General features: G+C 41.9%; 1 protein-coding gene across 1 annotated transcript in view; it reads left to right on the top strand.

The window, feature by feature from the left end:
* The first annotated feature begins 7,439 nt into the window (after window positions 1–7,439).
* The window catches only part of LOC132815404 (cytochrome b5), a 49,825-nt gene continuing 36,408 nt past the window's right edge, over window positions 7,440–20,856 (top strand). The window contains exon 1 of the mRNA XM_060824303.1: window positions 7,440–7,625. Within this exon, the coding sequence (XP_060680286.1) occupies window positions 7,500–7,625 (126 nt within the window). The 5' untranslated portion in view covers window positions 7,440–7,499. The remainder of the gene's footprint in view (window positions 7,626–20,856) is intronic.

Genomic DNA, 20,856 nt, shown 5'->3' with positions numbered 1-20,856 from the left:
TAGTAAGCAGTAGCTTGACATAGTCATACTGATGGAATTGTACCTTACAATGTCCAAGACATCACAACACCAACCATGGGTATATGTCCCTTGTCAAATGTTGCTGCACAGTGGTATGCAGTCAGGAAGGAGTTACCCTCAATATTGACACCAGACTTATGACATCTCATAACATTGAGATTAACAAAGGCAAGAAAAACATTCTGCTGAATACTACATAGTCCCCCACTTTTGGCTGATGAATCAGTACTCTTACATGTTGATCACCACTTGGAGCATATGCTGAGTATACCAAATGTGTAGAATGTACTTTGAATAGGTGTCTTTGTGGTCCACTAAAAGAGATAATGTGATTCCTCAGAATGGGTAGAACTTTTAGGAAGTTCGATTCAAATTTAAACTCAGTAGCCTGCTCCATTATTGAATAAGAAAATCAAATATGACTGGACAGGTTCTTGTCAGATTTGCTTTGAAGGATGAAAAGCTGTCTCAAAAGATAAGCCTGTGTCAGTTGTTTCAAGTATTAACAAGCCACACAAGGTAGTAATTGATGCCAAAGACTTGGGTATGGGAACAGCACTGCTATAAAATGATGATGCTAACATAGAGCATCCCGTCAGTTAATGTAATATTCCCCATCACTTTGATTCACAACTCTGTTGTCATGTCCTTATAATTGTCCTTATTTAAATTTAAAGTACGAGTCTTGAACTCACTTCTCTCCTTCAAACTGAATGTAAAATTCAATCTTATTTTGATCACTGCTACTTGGGGCACATTTATTATGAGATGATGAGGCAATGCTATCATATTGTACAGTACAAGGTCCAGTATAGCCTAGTCTCTGGTGGTACCAGAATTTGTTATTCTAAGAAATTAATGCAAAAGCATTTTATGAACTCCTGAAGTATTTGCCCTTCTGACTTTTATAATTAGATTAGATTCCCTACAATATGGGAAACAGGCCCTTCAGCCCAACAAGTCCACACAGACCCTCTGAAGACTAACCCACCCAGACCCATTCCCTGCCCTGTATTTATCCCTAACTATTTTTAGCATTGTCAATTCACCTGGCCTGCATATCTTTGAATTGTGGGAGGAAACCAGAGCACCCAGAGGAAACCCACACAAATGCAGGGAGAAAGTACAAACTCCACACAGTATCCCGAGGCTGGAATCGAACCGGGGTCTCTGGTGCTGTGAGATAGCAGTGCTAACAACTGAGCCACCGTGCCGCCCCGATAAGAAAATTTCCCATGATTATCACTGTACTGTTCTCATAAACACTCATTATTTTTTCCTTTAGGCTCCAAGTTTCAAAAGTTGATTGAGGGCAGATGTTTGCAGATCAAGGGATGACTGGAAAATGGGAAGCATTCAAAAATGAGATGACAAGAGTCTAGACACAGTGTGTTCCTGTTAGGGTGAAAGACAAGGGCTGGTAGGTGTAGGGAATGCTGGATGACTAGAGAAATTGAGGTTTGATCAAGGAAAAGAGGAAGCATATGTCAGGTATAGACAGCAGAGATTGAGTGAATCCTTAGAGTATACAGGCAGCAGGAACATGCTTAATAGGGAGATCAGGAGGGCAAAAAGGGGACATGAGATAGTTTTGGCAAATAGGGTTCAGGTGAATCCAAAGGGCTTTATAAATACATTAAGGACAAAACGGTAACTAGGGAGAGAATAGGGCCCTTCAAAGATCTGCAAGCCAGCCTATGTATGGAACCGCAGGAGATGGGCAGATACAAAAGAAATATTTCACATCAGTGTTTACTGTTGAGAAGGATTTGAAAGACATAGAATGTGGGTAAATAAATAGTGACATCTTGAAAAACATCCATATTACAAAGGAGGAGGTGCTGAATGTTTTAAAACGTGTAAAAATGGATAAATTCCCAGGACCTGATCAGGTGCACTGCAGAACTCTGTGGGAAGCTAGGGAAGTGATTGCTAGGCCTCTTTGCTGAGATATTAGTATCATCGATGGTCACAAGTGTGGTGTTGGAAGACTGGTGCCACTATTTAAGAAAGGTGGTAAGGAAAAGCCAGGAAACTATAGACTGGTGAGCCTGACATCGGTGGTGGGCAAATTGTTGGAGGGAATCCTGAGGGACAGGATTACATGTACTTGGAAAGGCAAGGATCGATTAGGGATAGTCCACATGGCTTTGTGCATGGAAAATCATGTCTTACTAACTTGATTGAGTTTTTGAAGAACTAACGAAGAGGACTGATGAGGGTAGAGTGGTGGACGTGATCTAGGTGGACTTCAGTAAGACATTTGACAAGGTTCCTCATGGTAGACTGGTTAGCAAGGTTAGGTCACATAGAATACAGGGAGAATGAGCCATTTTGATACAGAACCAGCTCAAAGGTAGAAGACAGAGGGTGTTCGTGGAGAGTTGCCTTTCGGACTGGAGGCCTGTGACCAGTGGCGTGTCACAAAGATCAATGCTGGGTCCACTGCTTTTCATCATTTATATAAATGATTTGGATATGAACATAGGAGGTATAGTTAGTTAGTTTGCAGACACCAAAACTGGAGGTGTAATGGATATTGAAGAAGGTTACCTCAGAGTACAATGAGATCTTGATCAGAATGGGCCAATGAAACAAGTGGCAGACGAAGTTTAATTTAGATAAATATGAGATGCTGCATTTTGGAAAGGCAAATCAGGGTAGGACTTATATACTTAATGGTAAGGTGCTGGAGAGTGTTGCTGAACCTTGTACTGCAGATTCATAGCTCCTTGAGAGTTGAATTGCAGGTAGATGGGTTTGTGATGAAGGTGTTTGGTATGCTTTCCTTTATTGGTCAGAGCATCAAGTATAGCCATTGGGAGGTCATGTTGCAGCTGTACAGGCCATTGGTTAGGCCACTTTTGAAATATGTGCAATTCTGGTCTCATTCCTATCAAGGATGTTGTGAAACTTGAAAGGGTTCAGAAACAATATACAAGGATGTTACCAGGGTTGGAGGGTTGAAGCTAAAGGGAGTGGCTGAATAGGCTGGGGCTGTATTCTCTGGAGCATCAGAGGCAGAGAGGTGACCTTACTGAAGTTTATAAAATCGTGAGGGGCATGGATAGGATAAATAGACAAGGTGTTTTCCCTGGTTGGGGAGACCAGGACTAGAGGGCATAGATTTAGGGTGATGAAGGAGCGTCGCTCCGAAAGCTAGTGTGCTTCCAATTAAACCTGTGGACTATAGCCTGGTTTAGAATTAGAATAGACTTACAGTGTGGAAACAGGCCCTTCGGCCCAACAAGTCCACACCGACCCGCCGAAGTGAAACCCACCCATACCCCTACATTACCCCTTACCTAACACTACGGGCAATTTAGCATGGCCAATTCACCTGACCCGCACATCTTTGGACTGTGGGAGGAAACCGGAGCACCCGGAGGAAACCCACGCAGACACGGGGAGAACGTGCAAACTCCACACAGTCAGTCGCCTGAGTCGGGAATTGAACCCGGGTCTTCAGGCGCTGTGAGGCAGCAGTGCTAACCACTGTGCCACCGTGCCGATTTTTAATTTTGAATTAACAGTGACATTCCTCCATCTTTTCCTAGTTTCTGTCCTTCCTAAATGTAAGTATAGTTCAATATATAGGTTCAACCAATGTCATTCTGCAACCATGTCTCTACAATGGTTACCAGATCCTATTTAATTATTTCTATTTACCTTCTCAGTTGATCCATTTAGTTTATTGTGCCAAATGAATTCAGACTCAGGTCCTTTCATTTTGTGCTTTATCTGTTGATTCAGTCTTAGATTTGTATTCTCTATCCCTTCCTGTCATGATCTGTTCATCATCTCCCATTTCTCTTTTGCCTTGTCTCTGCTCTTTAGTTTGCCACAACATTTTTTTTTATAGATTTAATCCCTTGGCCCTCTGTACTTTGGCAGTTATCTGCCTTGCTAGAACACAGGCTTCAGCATGGTTCAGGTGTATGCCATTCTAACATACAGGCCTCACTTTCCCCTTAATAATGCAGGTGACCCATTAACCTGAAACCTCTGCAGTACCTACAAAAACTTCTACAGTTTGTGATTTTTGAGAAAGTTTGTAGCTCAGGTTGAGGTTATAGTTGTAAGTTTGCTCACTGAGCTTGAGGTTTGTTTTCGGATGTTTTGTCATCATACTTGGTAAAATCATCAGTGAGCCTCTGGTGAAGCACTGGGGTTATGTCCCGCTTTCTATTTATGTGTCTTGGTTTCTAAAGGTGGGTGATATCATTTCAGGTTCTTTTTCTCGGAGGATGGTTGATGGGGTCCAAGTCGATGTGTTTATTGATGGAGTTCTGGAGACTGGGACAAAACATCCATCCTAGGACAAGATATACAGATACACCATGAGAATTCCTAGAGGCCCGGCATTCTAACTGGAATTCCACCAATAAACACATCGATTTGGACCCCATCTACCATCCTCTGAGGAAATAGAACCGGAAATGAGCATAAGAGATAGTAAGTTTGCAGATGACACCAAAGTTGGAGGTGTAGTGGACAGCGAAGAAGGTAACTTCAGATTACAACAGGATCTTGAGCAGATGTGCCAATAGGCTGAGAAGTGGCAGATGGAGCTTAATTCAGATAAATGTGAGGTGCTGCACTTTGGGAAAGCAAATCTTAGCAGGATGTAAACTCTTAATGGTAAAGTCCTAGGGAGTGTTGCTGAACAAAGAGACATTGGAGTGCAGGTTCATAGCTCCTTGAAAGTGGAGTTGCAGGTAGATAGGATCGAATTATAGTCGTTTTGCCTTGTGGCACAGTGGGTAGTATCCTGTCTCTGAGCCAGAAGTTTTGGGTTCAAGTCCCATTCTAGGTCAAATTGATTCAAGTTAAATTCATACGTTAGTGCAACAGGCTAAGAATCAAACTGCAATTCCTTCCAACAGTCAACTGTGTGATAGGATAGTGAAGAAGGCGTTTGGGATGCTTTTCTTTATTGGTCAGAGTATTGAGTACAGGAGTTGGGAGGTCATGTTGCGCCTGTACAGGACATTGGTTAGGCCACTGTTGGAATATTGCGTGCAATTCTGGTCTCCTTCCCATGGGAAAGATGTTGTGAAACTTGAAAGGGTTCAGAAAAGATTTACAAGGATGTAGCCAGGGTTGGAGGATTTGAACTATAGGGAGAGGCTGAACAGGCTGGGGCTATTTTCCCGGAGCATCGGAGGCTGAGGGGTGACCTTATAGAGGTTTACAAATTAATGAGCGACATGGATAGGATAAATAGACAAAGTCTTTTCCCTGGGGTCGGGGAGTCCAGAACTGGAGGGCATAGGTTTAGGTTGAGAGTGGAAAGATATAAAAGAGACCTGAGGGGCAACTTTTTCACACAGAGGGTGGTGTGTGTATGGAATGAACTGCCAAAGCAAGTGGTGGAGGCTGGTACAATTGCAACATTTAAAAGGTATTTGGATGGGTATATGAAAAGGAAGGGTTTGGAGGGATATGGACCAGGTGCTGGCAGGTGGGACTAGATTGGGTTGGGATATCTGGTCGGCATGGATGGGTTGGACTGAAGGGTCTGTTTCCATGCTGTACATCTCAATGACTCTATGACTCTGTGTTTCTCTAACACTAATGTTAAAATATCACCAATTTGTGTGAATGTTTGAGACCTGAGGGTTGCTTGAGTGTAAAAATCAGGTGAAGTTGCTCATTTTGTTCTCTTTTTGTAGCCTGAAGGTATGGATTCTGGTGGAAGAGTCCTCAACTTTCTTTCTATCACACAGTTGACTGTTGGAAGGAATTGTTGATTGATGCTTAGCCTGTTTCACTAACTTATGAATTTAACTTGAATAAATTTGTCCCAGAATGGGACTTGAACCCAAAACATCTGGCTCAGAGGCAGGATACTACCCACTGTGCCACAAGGCAAAATTACTATAACTCTACTCGATAAGAAGGCTGTTTTCTCATTAGAGAGAGACAGCTGGTGGTAGTTTAACTTGAGCATCACCGTACCCCACCGTAAACTCAGCTAGTGCAGGAATTGAACCTACACTGATAGCATTACGCTGCATTGCAAGCCAAATCACCTATGAGAATCAACCTGTTTGGAGATATTACAACACACTTTTTAAGTGGGGGGATCTTGAATCTGGGCATTTTGACTCAGAGGTAGTAATGTTATCACAGCCTCACAAAGCCCACAAAATAAGGAGAGGGGGAAATGGTTTCATTCTGAACACAGATCCAGATTTCAGCTCCAAAAGCAGGACTGAAACTTTCAAACTTCTGATAATATCACAAATCATCCCAAAGTCAGACAACTTATCCATCTAGTCATGCAACCATTGAATTAGTTGGCAGACAATATTTCTACATGTGCATTGCCAATGAACAGAGCTCTCACTTTATTATTCCACTGGAGCATCAGCCTAGATTTTCCCCTGGTCACATTTCTGGAGTGTGGATTTGAACACCTAACCTTCAGACTCTAGAGGAAGAGTGCTTTTAACTGGGCTGCGCTAATAAAGTCACAGTACTTCCAGGGGGCTGCTCTCTCATGTGAGACTACTGGTGGTAAATTTAATTTGAGGGTTACCATGACTTATAGAAGGCGCAAATTTGAGTAGGCAGGATCATCATGCTGACCTCAGCCAATATAGGGTTGGGCCCACACTAAAGGCATCACTCTGCATTGCAAATGAAGTTAACCTTCCCCCCCTGTATGGTAAATGCTGTGGCTGTACACCTGAACAATCTGAGATGGTTTGAATACACTCAGTATCATCAATTCACCTTGTTGATCTTAGTGTAAGTCACTGCTGATACCAAATGGAGAAGACGTCCTCAGTCTTCGGGAAGACACGGAATATAATAGAACAGTACAGCACGGGGTTGGTCTTGTTGAAGGGAAAAGGCTTCTTACGTAGTACTTAATAGCTATATGTCATCTGAGTTACACAGAAGTCTCTTGCGGGACCATTTCACCGTGGGAGTGGACATGAACTACAGTATGCAGCCGATCGAGTCTGCCCCTCCATTCAGTGAGATCATAAACGATCTGATAAGACTGGAATTCGGCGAAAGTAGACATCATTGTTTGGTTACGTGAAACCGAACACTGGAACAATAGCTGGTAATAAAAGCGCACTCCCAGGAACTACAGTCCTTTATATCCTGTGATATTAGGTAACCACGTTCTTGGCAACAAAGCTATTCGCGTTGAGAGCGTGCTCTATCAGAGTTCTCTCTCAACCTCCCTACTCCGATATTCTATTTTCTGCCTCGGTTAATAAAGGAAGAGTGTCTCCTGAACATATTGGTGTTCTCCCGGCCGAGATCATTGACAAGCTTCTGCCGAACGCTACGTCGGGCTTTACTGTTCGGATTGGAAAGGCGAGCATTGTCGGGTTTGCTGAGTGATAGGTCGAGCCGCCAATGAAGCAGTGAGAGGGCGGGACTGGGGCTGAGAAAGTGAATGAGTGAGCTGTGGGTTGAGCTCGCATTCAGCTGATCCTTGAGTTGCTTGCAACATGGCTGAGAACAAGGAAGAAGTTAAGTACTACCGGCTGGAAGAACTGAAGCGGCATAGCAGCGGTAATAGTGCCTGGATCCATATTCACGACAAAATCTATGATGTGACCAAGTTCTTGGAGGAGGTATGGTTGTTTCAAACTCTCCGATCGCTCTGAAATAGTTCTTCACTTTATCTAGTTCATTCGTCTAAGAGCCTCTCACCCAACCGTACATAAATAATTCCGTCTTCATAGCACAAAATCAAAACGTTTGTAAAACATATCCTGTTTTTTTCTTGACTTTAAGAAGCCCCTTTTTGGAATGTTAAGTGACACTTGCAAAGATGCATGAGAGATTGTGACCTGTCCTGGACTTTATTCGGGTAAAAAATGAGGTCTGCAGATGCTGGAGATCACAGCTGCAAATGTGTTGCTGGTCAAAGCACAGCAGGCCAGGCAGCATCTCAGGAATAGAGAATTCGACGTTTCGAGCATAAGCCCTTCATCAGGAATGCCTCGACCTTAAACCTGGCCAAGTCATGTGGCAGAATCCCTTGTTACTGTGGCAAAGTTCCACAGTTGTTTTTCCTTGTATAGATCTTATCACAGACTTTTGTTTTAACGTTTGTTTCTGTAAGTAAAGATGTTGCCTTTTTCTATTCTGTTAGAAATGAAAAAAAGTTTTCAGATCTGAGGGCCTCTGTTGAAAATCTGGGGTACCTGTTCATTTTGGGGTATGAGTCCTGCCCTCTACACCAATCCCTGGCTTTTGAATTATCTGAGATTACATGTAATTTACTGCAGAATTTACCCTATCTGTTTCATTTAGGATTTTGTGGAAAATAGGAATTAGGGACTGGCATAAACACATTTTTCAAAACAGTAACTCTCCAAAATCCTTATGAGAACTTTCCATCCTCTGCCTTCACACCCTTGTCAGGAAACACCTGTTTCTTCCATCTGATCAACATATCGCTAAGCTCAGGGATCACTCTCTTCCCCTTCACCCCCAGGCTTGTAGTAGACTTTTTCACAAATGGCATTCATTGTTTGAGGCTTGCCAGTTCCAAGAGAAGCTAACAGGCTACACAGGCCCTAATTGTTACTGTTTCTGCAGTTTTATAATGGACAACAAGATATGGTGTGTCCTGCCTGATTCAATGGATTTTTGTTTAGGTTTTATGAGAGTAGTTTAATTTGTTTTGCACATATCATCACGCATAAACTTACTCTGAAATTCCCCTGAAAGCACCTATTACATTCAGTCACTACATTCAGATGGTGACTTGCAGCATTTGTGTGACCACTCAAACTTTAAACAGTTGAAATAAATATATACTAATTCCAGAAGGGCTATATTTTTCATAATTTGAATTCCTTACAAATATTATACTGGCATTTTATATGTATACATTTAGAAGTAATACTATATTTAATCTTGGGCCTTTTCAATTAAAAAACTCAAAATACTGTATTGAAACAAGTGAACATAAAAATGCCATCCTGTCTAATGTTATATTTTGATATTTGTTTGTATAATTCTGTTAACGGTTATTACTACTGTGAGAAAGGTACCTGCTTAATTACTTCCAATGTCATAGTTATTCACAAACCTTTTCCTGGAAATATGCATCCACTTTCATTTCCATGTCTATGGGAGTTGGTAACTCTCAGACAATTAGATTAGCTTCCATATGGTGTGGAAACTGGCCCTTCAGCCCAACAAGTCCACACTGACCCTGCAAAGAGTAACCTACCTAGACCCATTTCCCTCTGATTAATGCACCTAACACTATGGGCAATTTAGCATGGCCAATTCACCTGACCTGCACATCTTTGGATTGTGGGAGGAAACCAGAGCACCCAGAGGAAACTCCGCAGGCACTCAGAGAATGTGCAAACCCCACACAGACAGTCGCCGGAGGCTGGAATCGAACCCAGGTCTCTAGCACTGTGAGGCAGCAGTGCTAACCATTGAGCTACTGAACCGCCTGAATATAACCTCTAAAGTGATCTTTGAACTTGAGTGAGCCATAGTGTGGGTTGTCAGTCAGTAATTCACCTCCAGAAAAGATCTGGGCTATTTTTGTCATATGCAGCCTATATGAAGTCCTGAGTCATGTATTCTTTATCTGATTAACGGTGAAGCCAGAAGGTTGTTTTCATTGTGCCAGTGTAGTAGTGATATTGGGTACTGTGTGGTATTTCACAATCCCCAGTGACTTGTTTAGTAAGTTTGTGTAGACAAATCTGGCAACATGACTATAGCCTCTGAGAAGATATCAGAAGTCATGAAATGCTGTTAGGAAGACTGTGTACTATCTTTTTTGTTTGTTACAATTCTTCATGCACCCATTTACTTACGAAAATTGACAGGATTGTTAATGGGATACAACCGACTTCAGAAGAATAATTTTGAAATATGTTTTTCGTTTAGGGTGTTTGATCAAGTGATTTAGCCTCGTTGTTACTCTGTGAATTGGCTGATGTTTTGGGGAGTTTTATTTAGTTCACTCATCAAACTTCCAATTTGCTTTCTAGCCATAAATATTTCTTTGCAGTACAAATCGCTGTGCTGCAGAACATCAATGTTAACAGACAGTGCATTTGCTCCAAGCAAATATATTTGAGCTGTGGAGTTTATGATGTGAAGGAATCCTCCTTTACTTTGAGCAAGGAACAGTGAGTTATTTCTTCTGCTTTGATGTGGAGGTGCTGAAGTTGGACTAGGGTGGACAAGGTCAGAAGTCACATGACACCAAGGTTGGTCCAACAGGCTTATTTGATATCAAGCTTTTAACACTTTACCTGACAAAGAAGCAGTGCTCTGAAAGCTTGTGATTTCAAATAAATCTGTTGGATTATAACCTGGTGTTGTGTGATTTCTGACCTTCTTTCTGTTTGTTAGGAATACTGTTGAAATACCACTTCTTCATTATATCCCTATTGTGACCAGCCATTTTACTTTAGCTACACATGAAAGGGATTTTTAAATTATTAAAATTAATTTCAATTTGTTTATGGTGTTTAGGAATTGCTGAGAAAACAGTAATTTGTTACCCTTGAGAAAGTGTCATGAGTCACCTATAATCATTGTGGTTTGATACAGTTGAATGGACTGCTTCTTGATAGTTCAAGTCACAAATCCTGAAATCCTTTTGCATTGTACATTCAGTTGCTCAGGGCTGATATGACAGTGTTAATAGTTCTGATTTTTATTTAAGCTGAAATGAGACTCAATACACTGCCATATTCAAATGCGGATTCACAAGTACGATTGACAATTCTATTATCTGCTAGTATCCTTTTAAATGGAAAATGTGGCCTAATCCCCTACCTTCCACTAACCTGTGTCAATCCTGACTGTTGTTCTTGATGATACCTCTAAATTTATTAGCCCACCATTGACCTATCCCCAAAAAACAGAACTGTGGTGTGAGAACAACATCCAGTCATAGACATGGCTAGATGCTTGGTTCAAGTGGTGGCCTTGAGCTTTTGCTAGCTGCATTTTAGCTTTACAGGTTTTTTTCCTTCTTGACTTTTTTGTTTTCGTACTTTGATTCAACCTTATAGTCCATGTGTTTTAAATGTAACTGAAGTCTTTATTTAATGTATATTTTATTTCTAATTCAAGAATAGGAGAGAAATCTGAAGACTTTACATTTTTGTGGGATTTGAACTGGAATGGGCTGCGAGTTTTGAGAAGATTTGTAGCTCAGGTTGAGGTTCTGGATGTAGGTTTGTTCACTGAGCTGGAAGGTTCATTTCCAGATGTTTCATCACCATACTAGGTAACATCTTCAGTGGGCCTCTGGGTGAAGCACTGCTGATAATTCCTGATTTCTGTTTATATGTTTGGGTTTCTTTGGGTTGGTGATGGCATAGTCAGAGAGATGTACAGCATGGAAACAGACCCTTTGGTCCAACCCATACATGCCAAACAGGTATCACAACGCAATGTAATCCCACCTGCTAGCACCTGGCCCATATCTGTCCAAACCCTTCTTATTCATATACCCATCCAAATGCCTCTTAAATGTTGCAATTGTACTAGCCTCCATCACTTCCTCTAGCCACTCATTCCATACACGTACCACCCTCTGTGTGAAACGGTTGTCCCTTAGGTCTCTTTTATATCTGTCCCCTCTCACCCTAAACTTATGCCCTCTAGTTCGGACTCCCCAACTCCAGGGAAAAGACTTTGCCTAATTACCCTATCCATGCCCCTCATATTCCTGTGCTGATGTCATTTCCTGTTCTTTTTCTCAGGGGGTGGTAGATAGGGTCTAACTTGATGTATTTGTTGTTAGAGTACCGGTTGGAATGCCATGCTTCTAGCAATTCTCGTGCATGTCTCTTTTTGGCTTGTCCTAGGATGGATGTGTTGGCCCAGTCAAAGTGGTGTCCTTCCTTATCTGTATGTAAGGATACTAGCGAGAGAGGATCATGTCGTTTTGTGACTAGTTGATGATCAAGTATCCTGGTGGATAGTTTTCTGCCTGTTTGTCCAATGTAGTGTTTGTTACAGTTCTCGCATGGTATTTCGTAAATGACATTAGTTTTGCTTGTAGTTTTGCTTGTTGTCTGTATAGGGTCTTTCAAGTTCATTAGCTGCTGTTTTAATGTGTTGGTGGGTTTGTGGGCTACCATGATGCCAAGGGGTCTGAGTAGGCTGGCAGTCATTTCAGAGACGCCTTTGATGTAGGGGAGAGTGGCTATGGTTTCTGGACGTGTTTTGTCTGCTTGATTGGGTTTGTTGCTGAGAAATCGGCGGACTGTGTTCCTTCTTTTTGAATACAAGGTTTAGGTGATTTTGTTCTGCTCTACGTAGTTCCTCTGTGCTGCAGTGTGTGTTGGCTCATTGAAATAATGTCCTGTTGCAGCTTCGTTTGTGGAATGGGCACATTCCTGATGAAGGGCTTATGCTCGAAACATCGATTCACCTGCTCCTCGGATGCTGCCTGACTGGCTGTGTTTTTTCAGCACCATACCTTTTGACTCTATATTTGTCGCCTATCTTTACCAGTCTTAGTAATGCTTGCTTATTCTCTCATTATTGAAAATGACTTACTTCAGGAGTAGGCAATGGCCTTGTGGTATTATTATTACACTATTAGTTCAGAGACCCAGGTAATGTTTTGGGAACCTGGGTTCAAATTCTGACATGACAGATGGTGGAATTCGAAGTCAATAATAATCTGGAAATAACAGTCTAATGATGGGGACCACTGTAGTATGCCACAATGGATCATCTACTTGGCACTCCTGGCTGAAGATCCTGCAATGCTTCAGCCTTATATTTTACACTGCAATGTTGGGCTCTTACATCATTTGAGGATGCAGATGTTTGTGAAACCGTCTCCTCCAGTGAGTTGTTTCATTGTTCACCACCTTTCATGAGTGGATGTGGCAGGGTGCAAAGCTTAAATCTAACTCATTGGTGGTGGACTTGCTTATAGGAATCACTTGCTGCTTATAATATTTGGCATGCAAATAGTCCTGTTTTGTCACTACACTAGGTTGACACCTCATTTTTGCTATGCCTGCTGCTGCCCCTGGCTTGCCCTCCTGCACTCCATTGAACCAGGGTTGATCCCCTGGCTTGACAGTAATGGTTGAGTGGGGGATATGCCAGGCCATGAGGTTGCAGAATGTGTTGCAGTCTCATGGATGCCCAGTCTTGAGTTGCTAACTCTGTTTGAAGTCTGTCCCATTTAGCACAGAGATTGTGTCACAGAAGATGGAGTGTATTCTCATTGTGAAAGTGGGATTTCATCTCCAAAGGGACAGTGCAGTGTATTACTGATACTGTCACAGACAGATGCATTTGCAGTTGGCAGATTGATAAGGATGAGGTCAAGTATATTTCTCCCTCTTATCAATTCCCTCATTATCTGCTACAGAACCAGTCTAGCAGATGTATCTTTGAGTTTATTGAGTTTGAAATCAGTAGTGCTGCTCCATGGCAGAAATTGAATTCCCTAGAATTGTTCAACATGATTCACCTGTGGAGGACAGTAATCGGCAAGTGGTTTGCTTTCCCATGTTTAACCTAAAGCAATGAAAGTTCATGGGGTCCAGGGTCAATGGGGTGGCATGGTTGCTCAGTGGTTAGCACTACTGCCTCACCATGCCAGGGACCCAGGTTCAATTCCCGCATTGGGTGACTGACTGTGTGGAGTTTGCACATTCTTCCTGTGTCTGCGTGGGTTTCCTCCGAGTGCTCCGGTTTCCTCCCACAATCCAAACATGTGCAGGTTAGGGGAATTGGCCATACTAAATTGCCCATAATGTTCAGGGATGTATAACCCTCTCTTCAGAGGGTTGGTGTGGACTTGTTGGCTGAAGGGCCTGTTTCCACACTGTAGGGATTCTAATTCTAATTCGATGTTGAGGACTCTTAGACAACTCTCTCACGACTGTATATCACTGTGCCACCACCTCTACTGGGTCTGTCCTGCTGGTGGCATACCAGGGATGGTGATGGTTTTGTCTGTTGTATGATTCCATGACTATGACTGTCAAGTTATTGCTTGACTAGTCAGTAAGACAGTTTTCCAAATTTTAGCCCTAATCCCTAAAGAGTAAATAAGGATGACCTTGCAGGGTTGACAGGGCTGTTTCTGCTGCTGTGGATGCCACGTGGCCCATTCCTGTTTCACTTCTTCAAGACTTCATAGCAATTGGTACAACTGAGGACAGCACAGTGGCTCAGTGGTTAGTACTGCTGCCTCAGTGCCAGGGACCCGGATTCAATTCCAGCCTCTGATAACTGTCTGTGTGGAGTTTGCACATTCTCCCTGTGACTGCAGGGGTTTCCTCTGGGTGCTCTGGTTTTTCCCCCACAGTCCAAAGACGTGCAGCTTAGGTTGATTGGCCATGCTAAGTTGACTGTAGTGTCCAGGGATGTGTAGGTTAGGTGGATAGCCATGGAAAATGCAGGGTTACAGGGATAGGGTAGGGGGGTAAGTCTGGGTGGGAAGGTCTTTGGAGAGTCAGTGTGGACTTTATTGAGCTGAATGGCCTGTTTCCACGCTGTTGGAATTCAGAGATTTTCTGTGAGTGGTTTGCTAGGCCATTTCAGAAGGCAATTGAGAATCAACCACATTATTTGGACAAAGTTAAACATCACACAACACCAGGTTATAGTCCAATAGCTAGTTACTTGTCAAAAGAGCAGTGCTCTGAATGCTAGAAGTTCCAAATAAACCTGTTGGACTATAATCTGGTGTTGTGTAATTTTTAACTTTGTCCAACCCAGTCCAACACTGCCACTTTCTCAACATTACTTGGAGTCTCGGAAAGGCCAGATGAGCTGAGGATGGCAGATCTCCACTCCACAAGGACATTGTTGAACCAGATGAGATTTCCAACAATTGACAATGGTTTTGTGGTCATCCACATATTTTTGTTGACTTCACCATATGCTGTGGTGGGTTTCAAATTTGTTCACCAGAACAATAGCTGAATTTTTGGATTAATAATCTAACTAGCCTTCAGTTAGAATTGCCAGCAAGTACAGATCATGGACTATTTCTAAGACTGAGATCTTATAGATGTGTAAGCAGTATTGCTCATACACTTCACATCAACTTTTTCCATAAGAACCCAGTCCTTACATTCACCATAGTTATTTTGGACCATAGGGCTGCTGTCTCATTAGAGAGGAATAATTGGATGTAGTTTAACCTGAGGGTCACCATATCTCCACTGATGGGATACGTTTTGAACTAGAGTCCGCTATGTTAACCTCAGCCAGTGTGGGAACTGAGCCCATATTGGGATCAGTCTGCATCACAAACCAGCCACCTAACCAACGAAACTAATTGACCCCACTCTCTTTTTATAGTGTGTGTTACAAAGGATAACAGAAAAGGAACACTCAGACCATATCATACTGGCAGCAATATTTTGCACAGAATCGGCGTCAACTGCCAGAAGTCGGCAGACAACAAAAGCTGTGTTAATTTTTGCTAGATAACAACAGCTTTAGAGAATTTTTTGGAGTACTTATCTTGTACAGTGTACAACGTTTTTCTTTACTCCCATTAGCTCATATATTTACTGTGTGGTTGAGATATATCAGACCAGAGGGGAGCATCCAATTTCCTCCTTTCAAAAAGGACACTAGTGGACCATTTTAATTTTTGGAGGGGGATGGGTGCATGGTGAAGCAAAAGAGAAGGTCGAGGATAAGGTACAGGGTTGGAGAGATAAAATAACATATGTCACTCCTGCTTCCTTGTCTACTGTCTAAACATTGAGCTAAGGTCAATAGGTGCAGGAGTAGCCCATTCTGCTCTTCGAGCCTGCACCACCATTCAATATGATCATGGCCGATCATCCTTAATCAGTATCCAGTTCCTGCCTTATCTCCATTACCCTTGATTCCACTATCCTTGAGAGCTGTATCCAACTCTTTCTTAAGTGAATCCAGAGACGGGGCCTCCGCTGTCCTCTGGGACAGAGCATTCCACACAGCCACCACTCTCTGGGTGAAGAAGTTTCTCCTCATCTCTGTCCTAAATGGTCTACCCTGTATTTTTACGCTGTGTCCTCTGGTTTGGCACTCACCCATCAGTGGAAACATGTTTCCTGCCTCCAGATTGCCCTTCCTTTAATAATCTTATATACCAATCCTTTAATAATCTTATACGTCTCAATCAGATCCCCCCTCAGTCTTCTAAACTCAAGGGTATACAAGCCCATTCGCTCCAGTCTTTCAGTGTAAGGTAATCCAGCCATTCTAGGAATTGACCTCGTGAACCTACGCTGCACTCCCTCAATAGCCAGAATGTCTTTCCTCAAATTTGGAGATCAGAACTGCACACAGTACTCCAGGTGTGGTCTCACCAGGGCCCTGTAGAGCTGCAGAAGAACCTCTTTGCTTGTATACTCCATCCCTTTTGTTATGAAGGCCAGCATGCTATTAGCCTTCTTCACTACCTGCTGTACCTGCATGCTTACCTTCATTGACTGGCATACAAGAACACCCAGATCTTTGTACTGCCCCTTTACCTAAATTGATTCCATTTAGGTAGTAATCTGCCATTCTGTTCTTGCCACCAAAGTGGATAACCATACATTTATCCACATTAAACTGCATTTGCCATGCATCTGACCACTCACCTAACCTGTCCAGGTCACCCTGTAATCTCCTAACATCCTCCTCACATTTCAACCTGCCACCCAGCTTAGTATCATCAGCAAATTTGCTAATGTTATTACTAATACCATCTTCTATATCATTAACATGTATTGTAAAAAGCTGCGGTCCCAGTACTGATCCCTGCAGTACCCCACTGGTCACTGCCTGCCATTCCGAAATGGAGCTGTTTATCACTACTCTTTGTTTCCTATCAGCCAACGAAGTTTCAATCCAAGTTAGTACTTTGCTCGGAATACCATGCGCCCTAATTTTGCTCACTAACCTCCTATGTGGGACTTTATCAAAGCTTTCTGAAAGTCCAGGTACATGACATCTACTGGATCTCCCTCATCCATCTTCAGAGTTACATCCTCAAAAGATTCCAGAAGATTAGTCAAGCATGATTTCCCCTTCATAAATCCATGCTGACTCTGACCTATCCTGTTAATACTATCCAAATGTGTTGTAATTTCATCCTTTATAATAGACTCCAGCATCTTTCCCACCACTGAGGTCAGACTAACTAGTCTATAATTTCCTGCTTTCTCCCTCCCACCTTTCTTAAAAAATGGTACAATATTAGCCACCCTCCAATCCGCAGGAACTGATCCTGAATCTATCGAACTCTGGAAAATAATCACCAACGCATCCACGATTTCTTGAGCCACCTCCTTCTGTACCCTGGGATGTAGACCATCAGGCCCCGGGGACTTATCAACCTTCAGACCTAACAGTCTGCCCAACACCAATTCCTGGTAAATATAAATTCCCTTAATTTCGGGTCCTTCAGCCACTGTTACCTCAGGGAGATTGCTTGTGTCTTCCCCAGTGAACACAGCTCTGAAGTACCAATTCAATTCTTCTGCCATTTCTTTGTTCCCCATAATATATTCCCCTGTTTCTGTCTTCAAGGGCCCAATTTTAGTCTTAACCATTTTTTAGCCTTTCACATACCTAAAAAAGCTTTTACTATCCTCCTTTATATTTTTGGCCAGTTTACCTTCGTACTTCATTTTTTTCTCTGCGTATTTCCTCCTTAGTAATCCTCTGTTGTTCTTTAAAAGCTTCCCAGTCCTCCGTTTTCCCATTTATCTTTGCCATGTTATACTTTTTCTCTTTTAACTTTATATGTTTCTTAACTTCCCTAGTCAGCCATGGACACCCATCCCTCCTCCTAGGATCTTTCTTCCTTTTTCAAATGAGATGATCCTGCATCTTCTGCATTATACACAGAAATAGCTGCCATTGTTCCTCCACTGTCATTCCTGGTAGGGTAGTGCACCCATTGAACTTTGGCCAGCTCCTCCCTCATAGCTCCATAGTTCCCTTTATTCAACTGAAATATTATCACTTCCGATTGTACCCTCTCCCTCTCAAATTGCAGATTGAAGTTTATTGTATTATGGTCACTAGTTCCCAATGGCCCCTTCACTTCGAGGTCCCTGATCTATTCTGGTTCGTTGCACAATACCAGATCCAGAATTGCCTTCTCCCTGGTAGGCTCCAGCACCAGCTGTTCTAAAAATCCATCTCAGAGGCACTCCACAAAGTCTCTTTCTTGAGGTTTAGAGTAAATACATAAAGGATGGTCTTCGATATATGTTAACAGCAGAATAAGGATCTGCTCTGACTGAAAGTAAACCATAGAAAATAAAATACAGGCAAAACCTTGGCGAGGAAAATGAAAATCAGAATGGAGGACCAAGTTCATTGTTTTGAACTGTTGAATTCCACTGAAGTTGTTTCAAATGTAAGATTCATTCTCCATAAGTTACCTTCTATCAGTTAGTTAGAATTTTCATTTTTGAAATTGAGTGTGGGAGATTTGTTTGTAATAAATAAAATGCTCTTGTATATTTTATAGTAAGTTTATAAGATAAAACAGAACTTCACATGTAGACAGGATGGTTAGGAAAGTTTTTAGCAAACTTACCTTCATTGCTCAGTTGTTTGAGCATAGGAGTTGGGACAGGATGTTAGGTGAGGCCTCTTCTGGAGTAGTGTGTCCACTTCTGGTCACCGTGGTATAGATAGGAAGGATATTATTAAGCTGGAGAGGGTTCAGAAGAAATTTTACCAGGATGAATGAAGGGTTGAATTATAAAGATAGGCTGGGACTTCTTTCACTGGAGCGTTGGAGGTTGAGGGGTGACCTTTATAGAGGATTATTAAATCATGACTGGCATAGATAAGTAATTTTCCTCAGATGGAGGAGTTCAAAACTAGGAGGCATATTTTTAAATTGAGAGGAGAGAGATTTTAAAAAAAGACATGAAGAGCAATTTTTTTTAACAAAGGATGGTTCATGTATGTAATGAACTCTGAAGAAGTGTGGATGTGGGCATAATTACAATGTTTAAAAGACACCTAGATAAATAAATGAATAGGAAAGGTTTGCAGAAATATGGGCCAGGATCAGGCAGGTGGGACAAATTTAGCTTTGGATCATTTTTGGCATGGGCCGATCGAACCAAAGGATCTGTTTCTGTGCGCTGTGACTCTGCGCTGTGCGCTGTGACTCTATGACATAAGTGGCAACATTTTTCACACGGTGGTTAGCGTATTGAACAAACTGCCAGAGGAAATGGTGGTTGCAGGTATAATTATAATGTTTAAAAGATATTTGAATAAGCACATGAATAGGGAAGGTTTGGTGGGTTATAGTCTCAATGCAGACAAGTGGTACTAGTTTAATTTGGGAACATGGTCGGTTTGAACTAGTTGAACTGAAGGTTCTATTTCCATCCTGTATGACTCTAATCATCTATAACAGTAGATGCTGGCGATCTGAAACAAACAAAAGCAGAAATTGCTGGAGAAACACAGTAGGTCTGACAGCATGTGTGAAGAGAAAGCAGAGTTAGCAGTTGAGTCCAAAACCTTTCCTCAGAGTCCTTGTATGAGTTTGTGATTCTGAATGCCAGGATCTGATTCTTTGATACCATGTTAAACCATTTAATATGGATGTAGTGTTTGATATTTGTGCTTTTGAGAAAGAAAATTTCTAAGCAAAATAAAACACATGCTGAAGGTATGTTCCTTTATGACTGCATCACCGAATAAAGTAACTTGAGTAAATGAGAAAAGGCGCTTAAGCATCTTTTTTCTTTTTTAAAAACAAATTCCAGGCTGGGGAGATTTGTGTGTACTGGTGGATGTGTGTTTAGTCGAACCCTGGGTGCCAAGGGGATCAGTGCTGGGGCCTCTGTTATCTACAGTTTTTATTAATGGAATGCAGTCAAATATGCTAATGATTACAAAGATAGGTGGGAAGCATGCATGAGCAGGATCTGAAGAGTTTGCAAAGGATAGAGATCGGTTAAATGAGTGGGCAAAATATTGGCAGGTGGTATGTAATGTTGGAAAATGTAAACTTGTCCACTTTGGTAGGAAGAATGGGAACACAGACTATACAGTATAGAGAGAGGCTGCAGGACAAGGTGACCTGTGTGAAGCACAAAGTTAATATGTAGACACAGCAAGTCATCAGGGTAGCAAATGGAATGTTGGGCTTTATTGAAAGGCAGATAGAATATAAATGTAGCAACATCTTGTTGCTACTGTACAAGGGATTGACAAGACATCACATAGAACACTATAATTTGGTCTCCTTAATTAAGGAACCATATTGCATTAGAAGTAGTTTTGAGAAGGTATAATAAGTTGATTACTGAGATGAGGAAGCTATCTTATGAGAAAAGGTTAGGGAAATTAAAAACCTTTTTAGAATGAGGTGATTTTAGTGAAACATAACATTTTGAGGGGGCTTGAGAGGGTGAATGCTGAAAGGATGTTCACCTTATGAGGGAATCTAAAACCAGAAGATAGTTTGCAAGTAAGGGAGTGTCTCATTTTTAGGCACCGATCAGAATGAATTTCTACTGAGCAGGATAGCTCATTGAATAAATTCAGTGCAAAGTTAATTGTGCTGAGATTATTGATGTGAGGGCAAGAAAGCGGAGTTCAAGGCCACAGGTGAATCTTATTGAAAGGTGGAGCAGGCATGTGATTCCAGGTGGCGTTTTACTGCTTGTTCTTATTAACATCCTTAGGTTCCTATCCAGAATTTGAATTTGGGTCTTTGGTTAATTGTCCAAACATCCAGACATAAGACAACCACTGTGCTTTTAGGCCCCCAATAATACCCTGGCTAAATGAGGTTAACGGGGATGGCAGATATCCCAATGTGAGTTATGCTATTTTATGAGGAATCTGTGCAATTGC

This window comes from Hemiscyllium ocellatum, chromosome 4 (assembly GCF_020745735.1).
Source record: "Hemiscyllium ocellatum isolate sHemOce1 chromosome 4, sHemOce1.pat.X.cur, whole genome shotgun sequence".
Lineage (NCBI taxonomy): Eukaryota > Metazoa > Chordata > Chondrichthyes > Orectolobiformes > Hemiscylliidae > Hemiscyllium > Hemiscyllium ocellatum.
The sequence above is the reverse complement of the archived record's forward strand: the minus strand, read 5'-3'. Positions and strand labels throughout refer to the sequence as shown.